Consider the following 16,596-nt stretch of genomic DNA (forward strand, 5'->3'; position numbering starts at 1 on the left):
AACTTACTCATTCAAAGACTTCTTCCTTTGGTACTCCTGAACAGTTGTATCCAACCGGCTCACATTAGGCATGATGTTCCACTTCGACCTTCCCTTTCCTGCAACAGTGTTTGATGTAAGAGTTAAAGTCTCCTCCTCATGCCCAGGTTCCCTTACCGTCTTATCCGCGTCTGGTTCAGAGAGGGGCCTAGGGACCTGACTCTCAATGGCTGGCGGAGAAACGCTTCTGCTTAGTTGCTGACTTGACTCGGTTAGTTTAGATTTACTGACTTGCGTGATGCTATATTCATCCAGAGACAAGTCAGGCAGCGTCAGAATGGTCATAATGTGATCGTACAAAGCAATGATAATATTAGGCGACTCTTCAATGTAAATACTGCTCTGTTTACCCTTAGCCACGGTAGGCTCAGGGTCCGTGTTATAACCATCCCCTCTCCTGGAGTGCGCAACATTGATCCTCGTTCGACTCGAAGTAAGAGATTTCTTCCTGAAGGGCTCCAGCTCCTGGCCCACCGCGTCAGGCGAGTCCAGGTCAGTGATGTTGAGAACAGTCTCCAGGTCGGAGTCGCTCTCATTGTCTGTCGTGGAGCCTATTAGGTCGAGGGTATCCTCTGTGTCCGAGGCCTGGATGAGTTCGACTGACTCGGGGCTGGAACAGAGCTCCGGCAGGGTGTCTTCCTGGTCGTTGATATACTTGATCAGTGAGCGGCGGTTCTGCTGAGCGCCCTCTCTCGGGGCCGAGCTCTTAGACCGGAGTTGGACCTCCGGAGCGGCCTCAGAGGTCGGAGCCTCAAGAGTTGGTACTGAGCCTCTTGGAGATTTCTGAACCTCCAGATCTGCCGTTGAACCTCTTGGAGATTTCTGAGCCTCCAGACCTGCCGTTGAACCTCTTGGAGATTTCTGAGCCTCCAATCCTGCCGTCGAACCTCTTGGAGATTTCTGAACCTCCAATCCTGCCGTTGAACCTCTTGGAGATTTCTGAGCCTCCAATCCTGCCGTTGAACCCCTTGGAGATTTCTGAACCTCCAACCTGCCGTTGAACCTCTCGGAGATTTCTGAGCCTCCAATCCTGCCGTTGAACCTCTTGGAGATTTCTGAACCTCCAATCCTGCAGTTGAACCTCTTGGAGATTTCTGAACCTCCAGACCCGCGTTGAACCTCTTGGAGATTTCTGACCTCCAATCCTGCCGTTGAACCTCTTGGAGATTTCTGAACCTCCAATCCTGCAGTTGAACCTCTTGGAGATTTCTGAACCTCCAATCCTGCTGTTGAGCCTCTCGGAGATTTCTGAACCTCCAGTCCTGCCGTTGAGCCTCTTGGAGACCATTCAGAATCCCTTTCTTTCTCTTCCTGGATTTCTATAGCTGAAATAGGATCTGTTATTGATTGCCTTGGAGTTTTGAAATTCTCTGGATCATCAACAGATGATTTATAAGAATGAATGCTAGCATCTGATCCTCTAGGAGATTTGTCTACTTCTTGAACATCATTATATTCTGAGACTTCAATCCTAATTTCTGGACTGATCAGTGAAGCTCTTGGTGAACTGTATACTTCTGTTTCAGGTTCAAGTATACTTGGATCCTCAACGTCATGGTTATCATGATCCACTGGAGGTTTGCTACTCAGCCTGCGTACTAAAAAGTCCAGTATCTCTGCCCCAATTGACTTACGATGTTGCAGATGTTCTGCCTGTGGTTCATGGGGTATACTCAACAGACTTTCAGGCGAAGCCCTTGCAGCCTGTGCTTCATCCAAACTAGGTGTGGGTGACAGCTGATCTGTGACATTTAGTTCTTCCACAACTGGGCCATCTGCTGTCTCCAAAGGACTTGAAAGATCTTTTGATAGCTTTCGGGATGTCAAAATGTTAATTATTTCCTCATCCACTGATGAGGATATGGATGCTCGATTATCAAGTATATTTTCCAGTGACTTTTGAGGTAATATGGTGTCTCCTTCATTTTCTAGGTTGGGCGATATTGCGTCATCTTCCTCAGACAAAGTTTTATTACTCAGTCTACGCACCAAAAAGTCCAACACTTCTGATTCAGTGATCTGAGTCTGTGATTCTTCTAATCCAGCTGTCGAACTTCTGGGTGAGGTTGAAATATCCAGATTTGTGGGAGATCCTCTTGATAAGTTTTCTGATTCCAAACCTGTAGATAACCTTTCGATAGGGGACAAAGTTTTTTCCTCATTAACATCATAAGATGTAGATTGAGTGCTGAGTCTACGAACCAAGAAGTCCAAAACTTCTGCTCCGATAGACTTGCGAGGGTGAAGAAGTTCTGGGTGCGGTTCATCATATTTTGAGTCTGAATCCTGAATTTCAAGAAGAGGTGAAGCTGGTTTTTCTAATCCTGTAAATGATGCTCTAGAAGAGATCTCTTTTTCTACTTCTGAAATAGACCTTCTTGGTAATGTATCTCGGGCTAATAAAGATTCTCTTGGTGAAGCATCTGCTTCCATACCTGGTGATGAGCTTCTGTCTATTTCAGTTTCTATGTATGGCTCTTTGATACTTGTAGCAGACCCTCTTGGTGACCTCTTTGCATCTAGACCAGGAGATGTACTTCTTGGTGAGGAAATGTCTTGGTCTGCTAATGAGCCCTGTGCAGTTGTGTCAATAGGTTTTGTATAATTGACATTATCTTCCACTGAGACTTCTTGTGTGGGTTGATTACTGAGCCGACGTGCAAAGAAACTAATCAGTTCAGCCCCAAATGACCTTCGAGGTTCTGTCTTTAAATTTTGTTGGCTTGCTGTTTCGTTGACTGTCAGTAATTCATCCTGGTTGGGCTCTTCAACGGACATTGCTTCTATTCCAACAGCTGAGCCTCTTGGTGATCTCTCTGCTGCCAGCCCAGCAGATGAGCCCCTTGGTGACCTTTCTGCTTCCAGTCCTGTATAAGACCCTCTTGGTGACCTTTCTGCTTCCAGTCCAGCAGAAGATCCTCTTGGGACTTCTGCTTCAGCCCACAGATGACCCCTTGGGACCTTTCTGCTTCAGCCAGCAGAGACCTCTGTGACTTTCTGCTTCCAGTCCAGCAGAAGATCCTCTTGGTGACCTCTCTGCTTCCAGCCCAGCAGATGAGCCTCTTGGTGACCTTTCTGCTTCCAGTCCTGCATAAGATCCTCTTGGTGACCTTTCTGCTTCCAGTCCAGCAGATGAGCCTCTTGGTGACCTTTCTGCCTCCAATCCTGCATAAGATCCTCTTGGTGACCTTTCTGCTTCCAGCCCAGCAGATGACCCTCTTGGACTTCTTCTCCACAATCCTGCAGATGACCATCTTGGTGACCTTTCCGTCTCAAGTCCAGCATAAGATCCTCTTGGTGACCTTTCTGCTTCCAGTCCAGCATAAGATCCTCTTGGTGACCTTTCTGTTTCAAGTCCAGTATAAGATCCTTCTGGTGACCTTTCTGCTTCAAGGCCAGCAGATGAGCCTCTTGGTGACCTTTCTGCTTCCAGCCCAGCATAAGAATGACCTCTTGGGATGAGCCTCTTGTGCCTTTCTGTTTCCCGCCAGAGATGACCTCTTGGTGACCTTTCTGCTTCCAGTCCTGCATAAGATCCTCTTGGTGACCTTTCTGCTTCATGGCCAGCAGATGAACCTCTTGGTGACCTTTCTGCTTCCAGTCCAGCAGAAGATCCTCTTGGTGACCTTTCAGCTTCCAGTCCTGCAGAAGAACCACTTGGTGACCTTTCTGCTTCAAGGCCAGCAGATGAACCTCTTGGTGACCTTTCTGCTTCAAGGCTAGCAGATGAACCTCTTGGTGACCTTTCTGCTTCCAGCCCAGCATAAGATCCTCTTGGTGACCTTTCTGCTTCAAGGGCAGCAGAAAATCCTCTTGGTGACCTTTCTGCTTCAAGGCCAGCATAAGATCCTCTTGGTGACCTTTCTGCTTCAAGGCCAGCATAAGATCCTCTTGGTGACCTTTCTGCTTCCAGTCCTGCAGATGAAACCTCTTAGTGACCTTCTGCCTTCCAATCCTGCAGATGAGCCTCTTGGTGTCCTTTCTGCTTCCAGTCCAGCAGATGACCCTCTTGGTGACCTTTTGCTTCAGTCCAGCATAAGATCCTCTTGGTGACCTTCTGCTTCAAGGCCAGCAGATGAACCTCTTGGGACCTTTCTGCTTCACAGTCCAGCAGATGACCTCTTGGTGACCTTTCTGCTTCCAGCAGCATAGATCCTCTTGGTGACCTTTCTGCTTCCAGTCCATGCAGAGGAGCCTCTTGTTGATTTTACTCTTTCTGACCTGCAGAAGAGGCTTTAGATGACCTTCTTGAGTCTATTCTGCAGATGAGCCTCTTGGTGACCTTTCTGCTTCTAGTCCAGCATAGGACCTCTTGAGTGATCTTTTGCCTTGCAGAAGAGCCACAGTCTATTTCTGGTCTGCAGAAGTGGCTTTGAAGACCTTCTTGAGGTTCTTGGTGACCTTTTCTGCTTCCAAGCCTACCAGAAGACCCCTTGGTGACTCTCCGACTCCTAGATACTGAGAGACCCTCTTGGATGACATCTTCTGTTTCCATTCCTCGCAGAAGAGCCTCTTGGTGATCTACTCTTCGCCCATGCAAGCAGGCTTAGATGACCTATGAGTGAATTTCCTGCAGATGATCCTCTGGAGACCTTATAGATGGTATCATCTCACTTCATAGCCCAGCAATCGATCCTTGTGATTACCGGACGCCTAGACTTACTGAAGGTCTTTACTAATGGAATGCCAGTCAGGTCTTCCATCGATCCTTCAATTGACTCCCCAGCTACAAGTCCAGCGGATGAACCTCTTGGTGACCTTTCTGCTTCCAGTCCAGCATAAGATCCTCTTGGTGAACTTTCTGCATCCATTCCTGCATAAGATTTTGATGACCCTTCTACTTCAAGTCCAACAGAAGATCCTCTCAGTGACCTTTTTATTTCTGGTTCTGCAGAAGTAGTTCTGGAAGATCTTCTTGAGCTTCTTGGTGATCTTTCTATTTCCAGTCCTGCAGAAGACCCTCTTGGTGACCTCTCTGCTTCCAGTCCTGCAGATGAGCCTCTTGGTGACCTCTCTGCTTCCAGTCCTGCAGATGAGCCTCTTGGTGACCTTTCTTTTTCCAGTCCAGCAGAAGAGCCTCTCGGTGATCTTACTCTTTCTGGCCCTGTAGAAGAGGCTTTAGATGACCTTCTTGAATCCATTCCTGCAGATGAACCTCTTGGAGACCTTATGGATGGTATCATTTCAACATCTAGTCCAGCAACCGACCCCCTTGGTGATTCCAGAACACCTAGACTTACTGAAGGTTCTTTGCCTGGTGGAATGTCAGTCAGATCTTCCATTGATCCTTCAACTGACTCAGTACTATAATCCCCAGCTACAAGTCCAGCAGATGAGCCTCTTGGTGACCTTTCTGTTTTCAGTCCAGCATAAGATCCTCTTAGTGACGTTTCTATTTCTGGTTCTGCAAAAGAGGCTCTGGAAGACCTTCTTGAGCCTATTAAAGACCTCTCTGCTTCCAGTCCTGCAGATGAGCCTCTTGGTGACCTTTCTGCTTCCAGTCCTACAGATGAGCCTCTTGGTGACCTTTCTGCTTCCAGTCCTGCAGATGAGCCTCTTGGTGACCTTTCTGCTTCCAGTCCTGCAGAAGAGCCTCTTGGTGATCTAACTCTTTCTGACACTGTAGAAGAGGCTTTAGATGACCTTCTCGAGTCTATTCCTACCGATGAGCTTCTTGGAGACCTTCCTATTTCTGGTTCTGTAAAAGTGGCTCTGGAAGACCTTCTTGAGCTTTCTGGTGACTTTTCTGCATCCAGTCCAGCATTAGATACTCTTGGTGTTCTCTCTGCTTCCAGTCCTGCAACAGATCCTCTAGGTGATCTTTCTGATTCAAGTCCTGCAGATGAGCCTCTTGGTGACCTTTCTCTTTCTGACCCTGCAGAAGAGGCTCTGGAAGACCTTCTTGAGCCTCTCGGTGACCTTTCTCTTTCTGACCCTGCAGAAGAGGCTCTGGAAGACCTTCTTGATCCTCTTGGTGATCTTTCTGCTTCCAGTCCTGCAGAAGAGCCTCTTAGTGATCTTACTCTTTCTGGCCCTGCAGAAGAGGCTTTAGATGACCTTCTTGAGTCGATTCCTGCAGATGAGCCTCTTGGAGACCTTACAGATGGTATCATCTCAACATCTAGCCCAGCAACTGACCCCCTTGGTGATTCCAGAACGCCTAGACTTATTGAAGGTTTTTTGACTGATGGAATGTCAGTCATATCTTCCATTGATCCTTCAACTGACTTGGAACTATTATCTTCAGCTACAATTTCAGGTGTAGGTTGCCTACTAAGCCTACGAACCAAGAAATTGAATATTTCTGTTCCAATTGACTCATGAGGTTGACTTTCTGCTTTTAGTCCAACAGAAGCTCCTTGAGACTCTTCAGTTTCAAATTCGGTGGAAGTTCCACTTGGTGATCTTTCGTCTACTTCCAGTCCTTCAAGAGAATTTCTTGTTGAACTCTCTGGACTGAGTCCTACAGTGGATCCCTTTGGTGTTCTCTCTGTTACTAATCCTGAAGACGAGTCTCTTTGTGACCATGATTCCAATCCTGCAGATGAACCTCTTGGTGACCTTCCTGCTTCTAGTCCTGCAGAGGGTCGTCTGGGTGATGGTCCTCTCTCCACAGATGCTGAAGATGACCTTCTTGAATCCATGCCTGAAGCTGGTCTTTCAGATGGCATCATCTCAATGTCCAGTCCAGCAACAGACCCTCTTGGTGACTCCATATCATAATCTTCACTTTCTGCTTCTAGTCCAGCAGCAGACTCTCTTCCAGTCCTTCCAGTTTCTAATCCTGCAGAGGACCTTCTACGTGCATTAACTCTTTCAAGTCCTTGAGAAGAGGCTCTAGATGATCTTCTTGAGTCTCTTCCTGCAGAAGAGCTTCTGGATGACCTTTCTGCTTCCAGTCCAGCAGAAGAGCCTCTGAGAGACCTTTCTACTTCCAACCCTGTAGAAGAGTTTCTGGGTGACCTTTCTGTTTCCAATCCTGCAGAAGAGTTTCTGGGTGACCTTTCTGCTTCCAGTCCCGCAGAAGAGTTTCTAGGTGACCTTTTTGCTTCCAGACCTGCAGAAGAACCTCTTTGTAATCTTCCACCTTCTGTTCCTACAGAAGCTCTAGATGACCTTCTCGAGTCTATCCCAGCAGAGGAGTTTCTTGGTGACATTTCAGATAGTGTCATCTGAGTGTCCAGTCCTGCAATAGATCCCCTTGGAGATTCTAGGATGCCTAAACTTACTGACAACTCTTCCATTTGTGGAATCTCATTTAGGTCTCTTACTTCCACTGACATTGTATCTATACTTTCTTCTTCTAAACCTGCAAAGGAGCCCCTAGGTGATCTCTCTTTTTCTAGACCTGCAGAAAAGGTGCTAGATGACCTTCTTGAGTCTATTTCTACAGGTGAGTCTCTTGGAGATTTTTCAGATATCATCTGCATGTTCATTTCTGTAACGGATCCTCTTGGTGATTCCAGTATGCCTACTGATGGATCTTCCATCATTCCTTCTGCTAACTTGGTACTGTAATCTCCATTTTCTGCGACAAGTTCAGGTGTTGGTTGGCTACTAAGCCTACGAGCCAGGAAGTTGAATATTTCTGTTCCAATTGATTGGCGAGGTTGGCTCTCTGCTTCTGGTCTGGCAGAAGAAGCCTCTGGAGACCTTTCTGGAGATCTTTTTATTTCCAGTCCCGCATTAGATTCTCTCGGTGATCTTTTTTCTGCTCCTGTAGAAGACCTTCTTGAGTCTATCCCTGCCGATGAACTCTTGGTGACCTTTCTGCTTCCAATCCTACTGAGGACCCTCTTGGTGATTTTATTCTTTCTGGTCCTGCAGAGGCTCTAGATGACCTTTGAGTCTCTGGGTGATCTTTCTGCTTCCAGTCCAGCAGAAGAGCCTCTTGGTGACCTCTCTGATACCAATCCAGCAGAAGAGCCTCTGGGTGACCTTTCTGCATCCAAACCTGCAGAAGAGCCTCTGGGTGACCTTTCTGCATCCAAACCTGCAGAAGATCCTCTTGGTGACTGTTCTGCAGCTAGTCCTGCAGAAGAGCCTCTTGGTGACCTGCCTGATGGTATCAACTCAATGTCTAGTCCTGCAACAGATCCCCTTGGTGATTCCAGTACTCCTAGACTTACTGAAGGCTCTTTAACTGATGGAACGTTGACCGTTGTTGACGCTTCAACTGACTCGATAATCTCATCTCTATTTTCAGAAGCAAGTTCAGGTATTGGTTGGTTACTGAGCCTACGAGCCAAGAAGTTGACTATCTCTGCTCCAATTGATTGATGGGTTTGGCCTCCTGCTTTCCGTTCATCTTCAGTTTCCAGACTTCCAGCCTCTTGTATATCAGCTTGGTTCTCTATCATTAATGTTTCTTGGTCTATCAGACCTGCAGAAGAATTACGGGGAGAGAGTTTATATTGCAGACCTGCTGATGAGGCCCTGGGGGACAGGGCAGGTGAACCTTTTTGTGACCCTAGTCTTATAATTGACCCCCTTGGTGATTTTAAGGTTTCCATTATTATAGTCTCAAGATCTGTCTTTGTTGCTGTTTCTGCAAAAGCTGTTGAACCCCTTGGGGATTTTAATTGTTCATCAATTAATTTTTCCAGTGCCAAAGTCTTCTCCATAGGGGAAATGTCATTTTCTGGATCTGCGATATTGGCAACATTTTGTAATTCTTCATCTTCCATTTGGTTTATACTGCCTCTGTGGTCAGGTATTGGTTGACTACTCAGTCTACGAACCATTGCCTCTAAACCAGCTTGGTCAATCAACTGGAGATCATCAGAATCAACACTGAATTTCTTCCTTTGAAGACCTTCAGTACTTCCTGCTGAATTTGTGTCTTCATCATCTGAAGTAGGGTAGTTTAGTTCTGGTTCAAGTCTAACTATTGAACGGCGACGCAGATTTGGCATATCTTGTATGTCTAGAGAATCAGCATTTGTTGACAAGTCATGTGAATATTTCCTAGATTCTGATTTGGCTATATCCAAGCCAGTGGTTGAACTCCTTGGGGAAGGAGATGCCCTTGGTGATTTATTTGACACTATGCTTGCTACTGAGTGTCTTGGTGACAATGTAGTTTCAAGTCCAGCTGATGAATCTCTTTCAGCAAATGATCCTCTTGGTGAATAGTGAGTATTAAATTCACCAGGGGAACTAACTGGTGATGTTACAAGCATTTCTTTTGTGTCTGTGGAGGTGGAGGAAACTCTTCTGTAAACTTCAATATCAATGTCTTGTGAATCTGATTCTACATCATGAGCATCCTTGATGTTCTTTTCATGCAGTTGTGCTTCATGGCTGAAAGACCTACGAGGAATTGGCTGAGGTTTCCATTCTGTTTCCAATACCTGGTTTCCCATGTCTTGCTCATCTTCAGGAAGAGAATGATATGCCTCAATATCTCCCAGTTTATTGTCACTAAGGCTTTTCTTTCTCTGATTTTCAAGTTCACCAATCAGTTCAGAAGCAAGAAGTTCTGGATTCACTGCACTGCTCTTTCGTCGGGTTGCAGCATCACCTACAATTTCTTGAACTTCAGAATTCTCTATACCTAGATTAACTCCCCACTTTACTTTTAGCTCTGTCTCACTGTCTGAACTGTTGTACTGAATTGATTTGCGCTTTTCTTCATACTGTTCAATTTGTAACTCTGAATTCTCCCTGTCCTCATTTGGTAGGTTTTGATGGTCTGGTATAGGTTGACTACTGAATCTCCTCAGCAGAAACTGCAAGACATCAGTTCCAATCGATTTTCTTGGTTCTTCTTGTGATTTTGGTACATCCAATGTTGCTGCCCCTTCTGTTTCTGAGTCAGTGCTTGGGTCGTGAATCTCAACTGTGGTTAGCTCCTGGGGGTTAATATCTATTTCTGGTGTTGCTCCTCTCGAATTTCTGGAGGCTCTTTCTGATAGTGAGGTCTGTGACAACCTACGAATACTGGATTCTGCAGACTCTATAGATTTTCTGTGTGCTTGACTTTGTTCTTCATCGTGACCATTTTCATGACTGCTCAAAAACTGGGCCTGGATTTCAGGTTTAAGGTCACTGACCTCTTTCTTGAAATCAAGGTAAGGTTCAAGGTCACTTATTGATTTGCGATATTTCAGATAAGGAGAAGCTGCACGCAGATATTGTTCATCTTCTTCCTTGGTTAGGTTCTCTAATTGATCCTGTGGCATATCACCCACTTCCTGTGTGTCACTGAGTGATTCTAGGTATCTCCTATCTGGTGTACGAGGCCGAATGTATTCTAAATCACCCTCATCATCTTCCTCTTTAAGATATTTAGTTTCCTGACTTTCAGTGTCTTTTACATTTTCATCAGAATCACTGACTTGAACAGCTTGACCATGTCCGTGATCTTCATCAGGCTGATCATCATCTTGTTCATGGGACGCATCAACTTCCACTTCACCTTCCTCTTCATAATAGTCCTCCGCCCCTCCTGCTTCACCTTCTTCATGATCTTCTTCACCTTCTTTTATTTCACCCTCTTCATAGTATTCATCGATTTCTTCTGCCTCTTCTTCTTCATAATATTCTTCATCCTCCACTTCACCCTCTCCTTCGTAAAATTCTTCACCATCCTCTGCTTCACCCTCCTCTTCATAATATTCTTCACCTTCCTCCACTTCACCCTCCTCTTCATAATATTCATCACCTTCATCCTCTACATATTCCTCTTCGCCTTCTACCTCTTCCTCTTCAAAATATTTTTCATCCTGATCTCCTACATCTTCCTCTTCATAATATTCTTCCTCTTCACCAGTATATTCTCCTTCTTCATAGTGCTCATTATCATAATATTCGCCTTCTACATCAATCTCTTCACTTCTAGCAGAACTGTTACTGACGGCAGAACCTCGCCGTTGCGCATCAGATACGTCACTTCTCGCAGAGCTTCGGCGTTTCATGTGTGCAACATCACTTTTGGCAGAGCTTCGGCGTTTCTTAGCAGAGGTGTCACTTTTAGCTGAGCTTCGTCGTTGTTTATTAGAAATGTTACTTTTAGCAGAATCTCGACGTTGCTTGTCAGAAACATCACTTCTGTCTGAGCCTCGACGTTGCTTGTTGGAGACGTCACTTGTAGCCGAGTCACGGCGTTCCATTTCAGAGATATTACTCACGGCAGAACCTCGCCGTTTGGAAGCTGAGATGCTGCTCATAGCTGAACCTCGCCGTTCAGAAGATATGTTACTCTTGGTAGAACCTCGCCTTTCGGAGGCTGAAATATTACTCACGGCAGAACCTCGCCTTTCAGAGGCTGAAATGTTACTCATGGCAGATCCTCGTCGTTCAGAAGCAGAAATGTTACTCATAGCAGAACCTCGCCGTTCAGAAGTGATGTTACCCTTGGTAGAACCTCGCCTTTCAGAGGCTGAGATGTCACTCACAGCAGAACCTCGATGCACAGAGGTTGAAACATTACTCACTGCAGAATCTCGATGTTCAGAGGTTGAGATGTTACTTAAAGTAGAACTTTGCCTTTCCATGTCAGATACTTCAGGAATTTCATGTTTTGTGAGTCTTCTCTGCTCCAAATGAAGAATTTTCCCCTGTACTTATACCATCCTCCTCTCCCATACTTTGAACTATACTTGACTTCCTTCTCTTAATATCTGGAGTCTCACCTGCTGCAGATCTACGTCTTTTGAAGTCTGTATTTTCACCAACAACTGGAAAATCTCCAGTCTGCGACAATCTCCGCTCTAATATCATCAGTTCCTCATCAATTGACAACTGTCTAGCCCTTTCCCTTGGTATGCTGTGATATTCCATGTCTGAAGACTCATCATGTATGGCCATCCCTTGTGAAAGACTTGAGTCTTGTCTGTCCTCATCTTCATCAGACTCACTACTTGGTGTCTGGATCTGGATGTCTGGCATATTCATGGCTGATGACTGATGATCTCTTTGGAAATCAGGATCTTGTGTTTCAACACTTACTGGTAAGTCCTTGTCTGCTACAGGTTCAAACTTTGCTATTTTGGCTAACATGGCTGGAGTTAGTTCTGCAATTGATTTGCGAGGCTGTATGAACAAAAAATCACCACCAGCTGTGCTCCTGCGCCTCTGTGGTGACAGTGATGAATTTCTACGACTTTGTGCACTGGGTGAGACTGAGCCTCTGCGGCTTTGGTTCTCAGGTGACTGGTCTGAAACAGAACTTTTGCGACTATGTGTTTCTGGTGACATGTTTTTCATATCAACTGACAGATTGGATTGAGAACTTTTGCGACTCTTTGTCTGAGATGAATGGTCTGAAACAGAACTTTTTCGGCTTTGACCATCATATAAGTTAGAAACTGAAGTTTTGCGACCCTGGTTCTCGGAACTGAGTTCTGGTCTGGGTGCTGTCATAAAAGCATTCAAGTCAGGTAACGAGAACACTGTTGACTGGATATCTGCCACTGCATGGGAAGAGTTCTTGGTGGTGGAAACTTCATCTTGCATTAGATCTGCCTCACTTTCACCATTAATAGTATTGAGTGTTGCTCCAATGCTACTTGGTCTTCGGAAGTCAATTTCAGGGAACACATCACTGATGGATTTTCTCCTCTCAGTATTATCACTTCCCCTGAGGGCTTCTTCACTTTGCACATTTAGATATTTAGGTCCACTCGACCTGTGAGTCAAATATTCATCCTCATCTGGAGGAATGTTGGAAAGCTTCCGAACTGTAACAGGCTTATCAAAGTTCCACTCAATATCAAGATTTGACTGGTTATTAGGACTTGTGTTAATTATTTCATTATCTTTGTCAATGGTATCCAGATCACTTGTAGGTATATCAACATCTTGATCCTCTGATAGTGCAGATGATCTATGAACTTCAGTGTTAGACGTACGAGAGATCTGTTCCTCAACATCTGGCAAGGAATTCTTTGATGCTATTGCATCTGAAGATGATATTCCAGGCCCATCAACTTTATCCTTGGAGAGTTCTTCGGTTTGCTGGCTTGCAATTTTCAGATATCGTTGTGATCTAGAGCTTGTAGTTCTGGCTCTACATCAACCACTGGTATTGAGCTGCGCCTGCGAAGAGAATTACTGCGAGATAGTTGCTCTCCATTTCCAGCATCTGTGTTTACTGTTTGGTAGTTAACAAGTTTTGGCTCTGGGTCACCTCTAGATGTTCTGCTTCCAGTGGATTCTCGTCTCCCTAAGTCGGATGCAATATCACTGACAGAATCACGATTATCTGCTTCATTAACCTCCCATTTCACATCTAGGTCTGACTCACCTTCACTACCTGAAGTTAAGTCATTGTTCTCAGAAATTATGCTTGATTTATGCATCTCCTCAGCATCTTGTCTCGATGATGAACCTTCATCACCATCTTGACTTTCTTTGCTGACTGACAGTTGAGCTTGAATTTTAGGTTTCATTTCAGTAGCTTCATCCTGGAACTGCATGTAAGGTTCTAATTCACTGATGGACTTACGATACTTCAGGTAGGGAGATATGGCTCTCAAATATTGTTCTTCTAATTCTGCATCATCTATTCCTTCCTGAAGCCTCCAACTCACTGAAGCTTCGGGCCATAACTTCTGGAGTAACTGTTTCTTCTGTTGTTTCCCTAAAGGTTTCATAATTATCAGATAAGTCTTCTATATTAGCTGCTTCTGGGAGCAAGAGGAGAGTCCCCAGCTGGGCTTTCAGAGCTGCCTGAATATTTGGATCTTCAGAATTTACACTTTCACGACGACTGTTACCATCTGCATCATGAGAACTACCATGGGATGACTTCCTCCTCTTGAGTTCTTGTATTTCACCTTTGCTGAGTCTTTCTCCTTCTAATTCTTGTAATTCAGCTCGTGTTGATCTTCTACGTTTTGAGGTCATAATTTCTTCTTTGCTCATTCTCCTATCCTTGTCTTGTAATTCATCTTTGGTTGATGATCTTCTTTGGTTTATAGCTTGGATTTCGCCTCTGCTTAACTTCCTTTCTGCACTTACGTCCTTACTCTTCCTCCTTTGCAAATTGTCTAGATTATCTTCTTTTGTTGACTTTCTGCGTTTGATGTCCAACAGCTCACCTCCAGTTGACCTCCTGCGTTCTGTAACTAATATTTCTTCCTCAGAAGTTCTACTTCGTTTTCCTCCTGATGCTGGATCCACTTCTAGATATTTGTCCGGCATACCAACAGATTCGTCTCGGAGGGATTTCCTTCGTTCTATATTTAGAATCTTGTCCTTGATTGACTTTCGCCTCTCAAGGCCATCCCCTTGAGCTGACGAACGTCGGGAAGAGCCTTTGTTGCTTGGGCTAAAGACATCATCAGAGCTCATCTCAATATCCTGATCTTGACCATAGTCAACACTGACCCTCCTGACCTCTACCTCAGTCAGGTGACTAGGGAACAGCCATATCTGTCTGGAGGTCCGTTATTTCTTCAAACACAGAAATGCGGGCTTTCATCTCAGGTGTTAGCTCTGCAACTGACTTTCTTCGACCATATCTCTCTGGTGAACTGTCACTGAAGGACCTTCGACTCTTGGTATTGAGAACTTCTGTGAGATATCTTCCCTGGACATCTGATGAAGTCTCTTCATTGGACTTGCGCCTTGACCTGTCTTTTGCATCAATGCTGAAGAATTCTTCATTCTGAGAATCGTCAAAAACATTGTCTGAGTATTGTGCTTGAGTCTCATATTCTGGTACTCTTTGGTAGTCATCAGTATCTACTGTTTCGATCTGAATATCTGGGATTGACTGGCGGAACTGTGGTCGAAGTGGTGAAGAATTGCTTGACCTTCTCGGTATCACTAGACCTTTGGGACTGGTTACTGGTTGCATCCTCTTCATAATCCATGAGCTCATTTTCGGGTGAGTCAGTGACCTTTATTTCCGGCACTGACATGGTAAATTACTAGATCTGCACCTTTTTGATATCCCCCGACTGGAGGTATCTTGCAAGTACTTATATTCGTGATCTTGAGTACCAGTTTCCTGTTGTGGTGCATGCAAATGATGATAAGGGGATGACGATGAGTTCAAACAAGATACCAGTTCGTCGTTAGCATCCTCAGGTGTTTTATACTGTACTGCCTTGGGGGTCTGCTCTTTATCACCCAAGGTATCTTGTCTTCAACTGATTTATTCTCTGCAGCCTTGCCTGTGCCCTCAGTCTCAAATATCACAGAGTGTGTTGCCCATTCAAACACTTGTGAAGGATCTACAGGAACCCCAAGTGGTAAACCTGAAAAGTTGAATGTGATGGAGACTGCCTTAGTTGCCTCAAAGTACCGGCCACCAAGCGACTCAGAAAGCCTAGGCTGTACTTCAGGAAAGCTGATGTATTGCCACCACCACCTTGTTGAGTTAATGCTCCAGTGCCCTTCTCCTCTAATCCTATAGCAAAATCCGGGGAATATCTGTTAGATAAACTGTGAAGGTTCCTCTGTCAACAATGTGAACAGTATATTCGTTACTTTATTCTGAGATATCGTTGCCTGATAGACAATTTGGCAGACTCGAAGTTCTTCGTAACCTACTCAGGCAGAAATGGCTCCGCACAAATCTCTCCCCTGCTCATGATATCTCAATCCATCATGCTTGGCAGGCGGGCGATGGAGTGTGATGTGTCGTCAGACATCTCTCATCTCAGTTTCAGGTCACAGGTGAGCATCCCAAACACAATCTCTTCCTGAAACACAGAAGAGAACCTTGCAGGTCATCTGTTGAGCAGTCAACTTGCCCTACTAAGCGAGAGCAGCAGGCAGTAGAGACAGCGGAAGCAGGAGCAATTTCAGAATTCATGAAGCAGGATTTTGGCAAAGCAAATGCCGCCCGACATTCATTTCCATCGGCAATCAAAAAAGCTGATGCAGTGTAGGGGTTTCGATTTTTTTTCCAAGAGAGAGGACGTGCAGCGAAGCATAACCTCAGTAGATGATGAACACCGTTTATAGAAGAATTTGCATATGTAGAACATATCATTAGCGGAGATTCGGCATTAGTTGCAGTTTCCAAAAGGCATGTTGGTGACGCATATATTTTTTGGTCTCTTTATCCAAGGATTTCCAGACATAGGATAATTATTTAAATACATGCAGGTGTGCATTTCATTTCGCCCAAGAACTCAACAAGCAAAAAAGCGTTTTTCTTGATAACAAAGTGTGATAAAAAATAATAAGCAGTTTCACCAAACCATATTTTGTTTTGTTTTGTTTCAGACTTTATCATACGGTTCACACGAATTCATTACAAAGAAATACACGTTAAAACACACTAGCTTTTCCATACCACAGAGAGATGCCTGAAGTAGTGCAAATGTACATTGCAGATGCGTTAGTTCACAGACTCACTTCCATTATAAACCAGAATGGATGCGGCAAGCAAAACAATAGCTTCATGCTTAAACAAGTAAACAAAACAAGAAAGGGGAAGAACAGAAGGACATACATTTATATTGCTGCTTCAAGGCATGTAAAAGCGATGAAGGGAAAAAACTCTTGTCCTTTTCCCCTCGCTTCTCACAAGTCGATAAATAACAGGCGGTGCATGATGGTGACACAAAACAAAGTTAGCTGCCATAAAGCACGCGG

The 16,596-nt window shown here is 44.8% G+C and overlaps 3 protein-coding genes across 3 annotated transcripts in view; all 3 read right to left on the minus strand.

Annotated features, from left to right (window-relative positions):
• Positions 1-2,958, minus strand: part of LOC119588943 — a 6,474-nt gene extending 3,516 nt beyond the window's left edge. Inside the window, exons 1-2 of the mRNA XM_037937554.1 lie at positions 1,177-2,958; positions 8-984 (exon numbers count right to left, since the gene is read on the minus strand). Coding sequence (XP_037793482.1) covers positions 8-984; positions 1,177-2,817 — 2,618 coding nt within the window. The 5' untranslated portion in view covers positions 2,818-2,958. The remainder of the gene's footprint in view (positions 1-7; positions 985-1,176) is intronic.
• Positions 2,959-2,974: 16 nt separating this feature from the next.
• On the minus strand, positions 2,975-11,562 carry LOC119588944. The gene is made up of 3 exons (XM_037937555.1): positions 8,033-11,562; positions 4,787-5,620; positions 2,975-3,255 (listed from the first exon to the last, which is right to left on the minus strand). The coding sequence occupies exons 1-3, from the start codon at positions 11,535-11,537 to the stop codon at positions 2,975-2,977; spliced, it is 4,620 nt and encodes a 1,539-aa protein (XP_037793483.1). The 5' UTR covers positions 11,538-11,562.
• A 1,959-nt stretch (positions 11,563-13,521) lies between these two features.
• Positions 13,522-16,596, minus strand: part of LOC119588707 — a 20,395-nt gene continuing 17,320 nt past the window's right edge. Inside the window, exon 2 of the mRNA XM_037937344.1 lies at positions 13,522-15,695. Coding sequence (XP_037793272.1) covers positions 13,543-14,337 — 795 coding nt within the window. The 5' untranslated portion in view covers positions 14,338-15,695 and the 3' untranslated portion in view covers positions 13,522-13,542. The remainder of the gene's footprint in view (positions 15,696-16,596) is intronic.

Source organism: Penaeus monodon, chromosome 24 (genome assembly GCF_015228065.2).
Source record: "Penaeus monodon isolate SGIC_2016 chromosome 24, NSTDA_Pmon_1, whole genome shotgun sequence".
Taxonomy (NCBI): Eukaryota; Metazoa; Arthropoda; class Malacostraca; order Decapoda; family Penaeidae; genus Penaeus; species Penaeus monodon.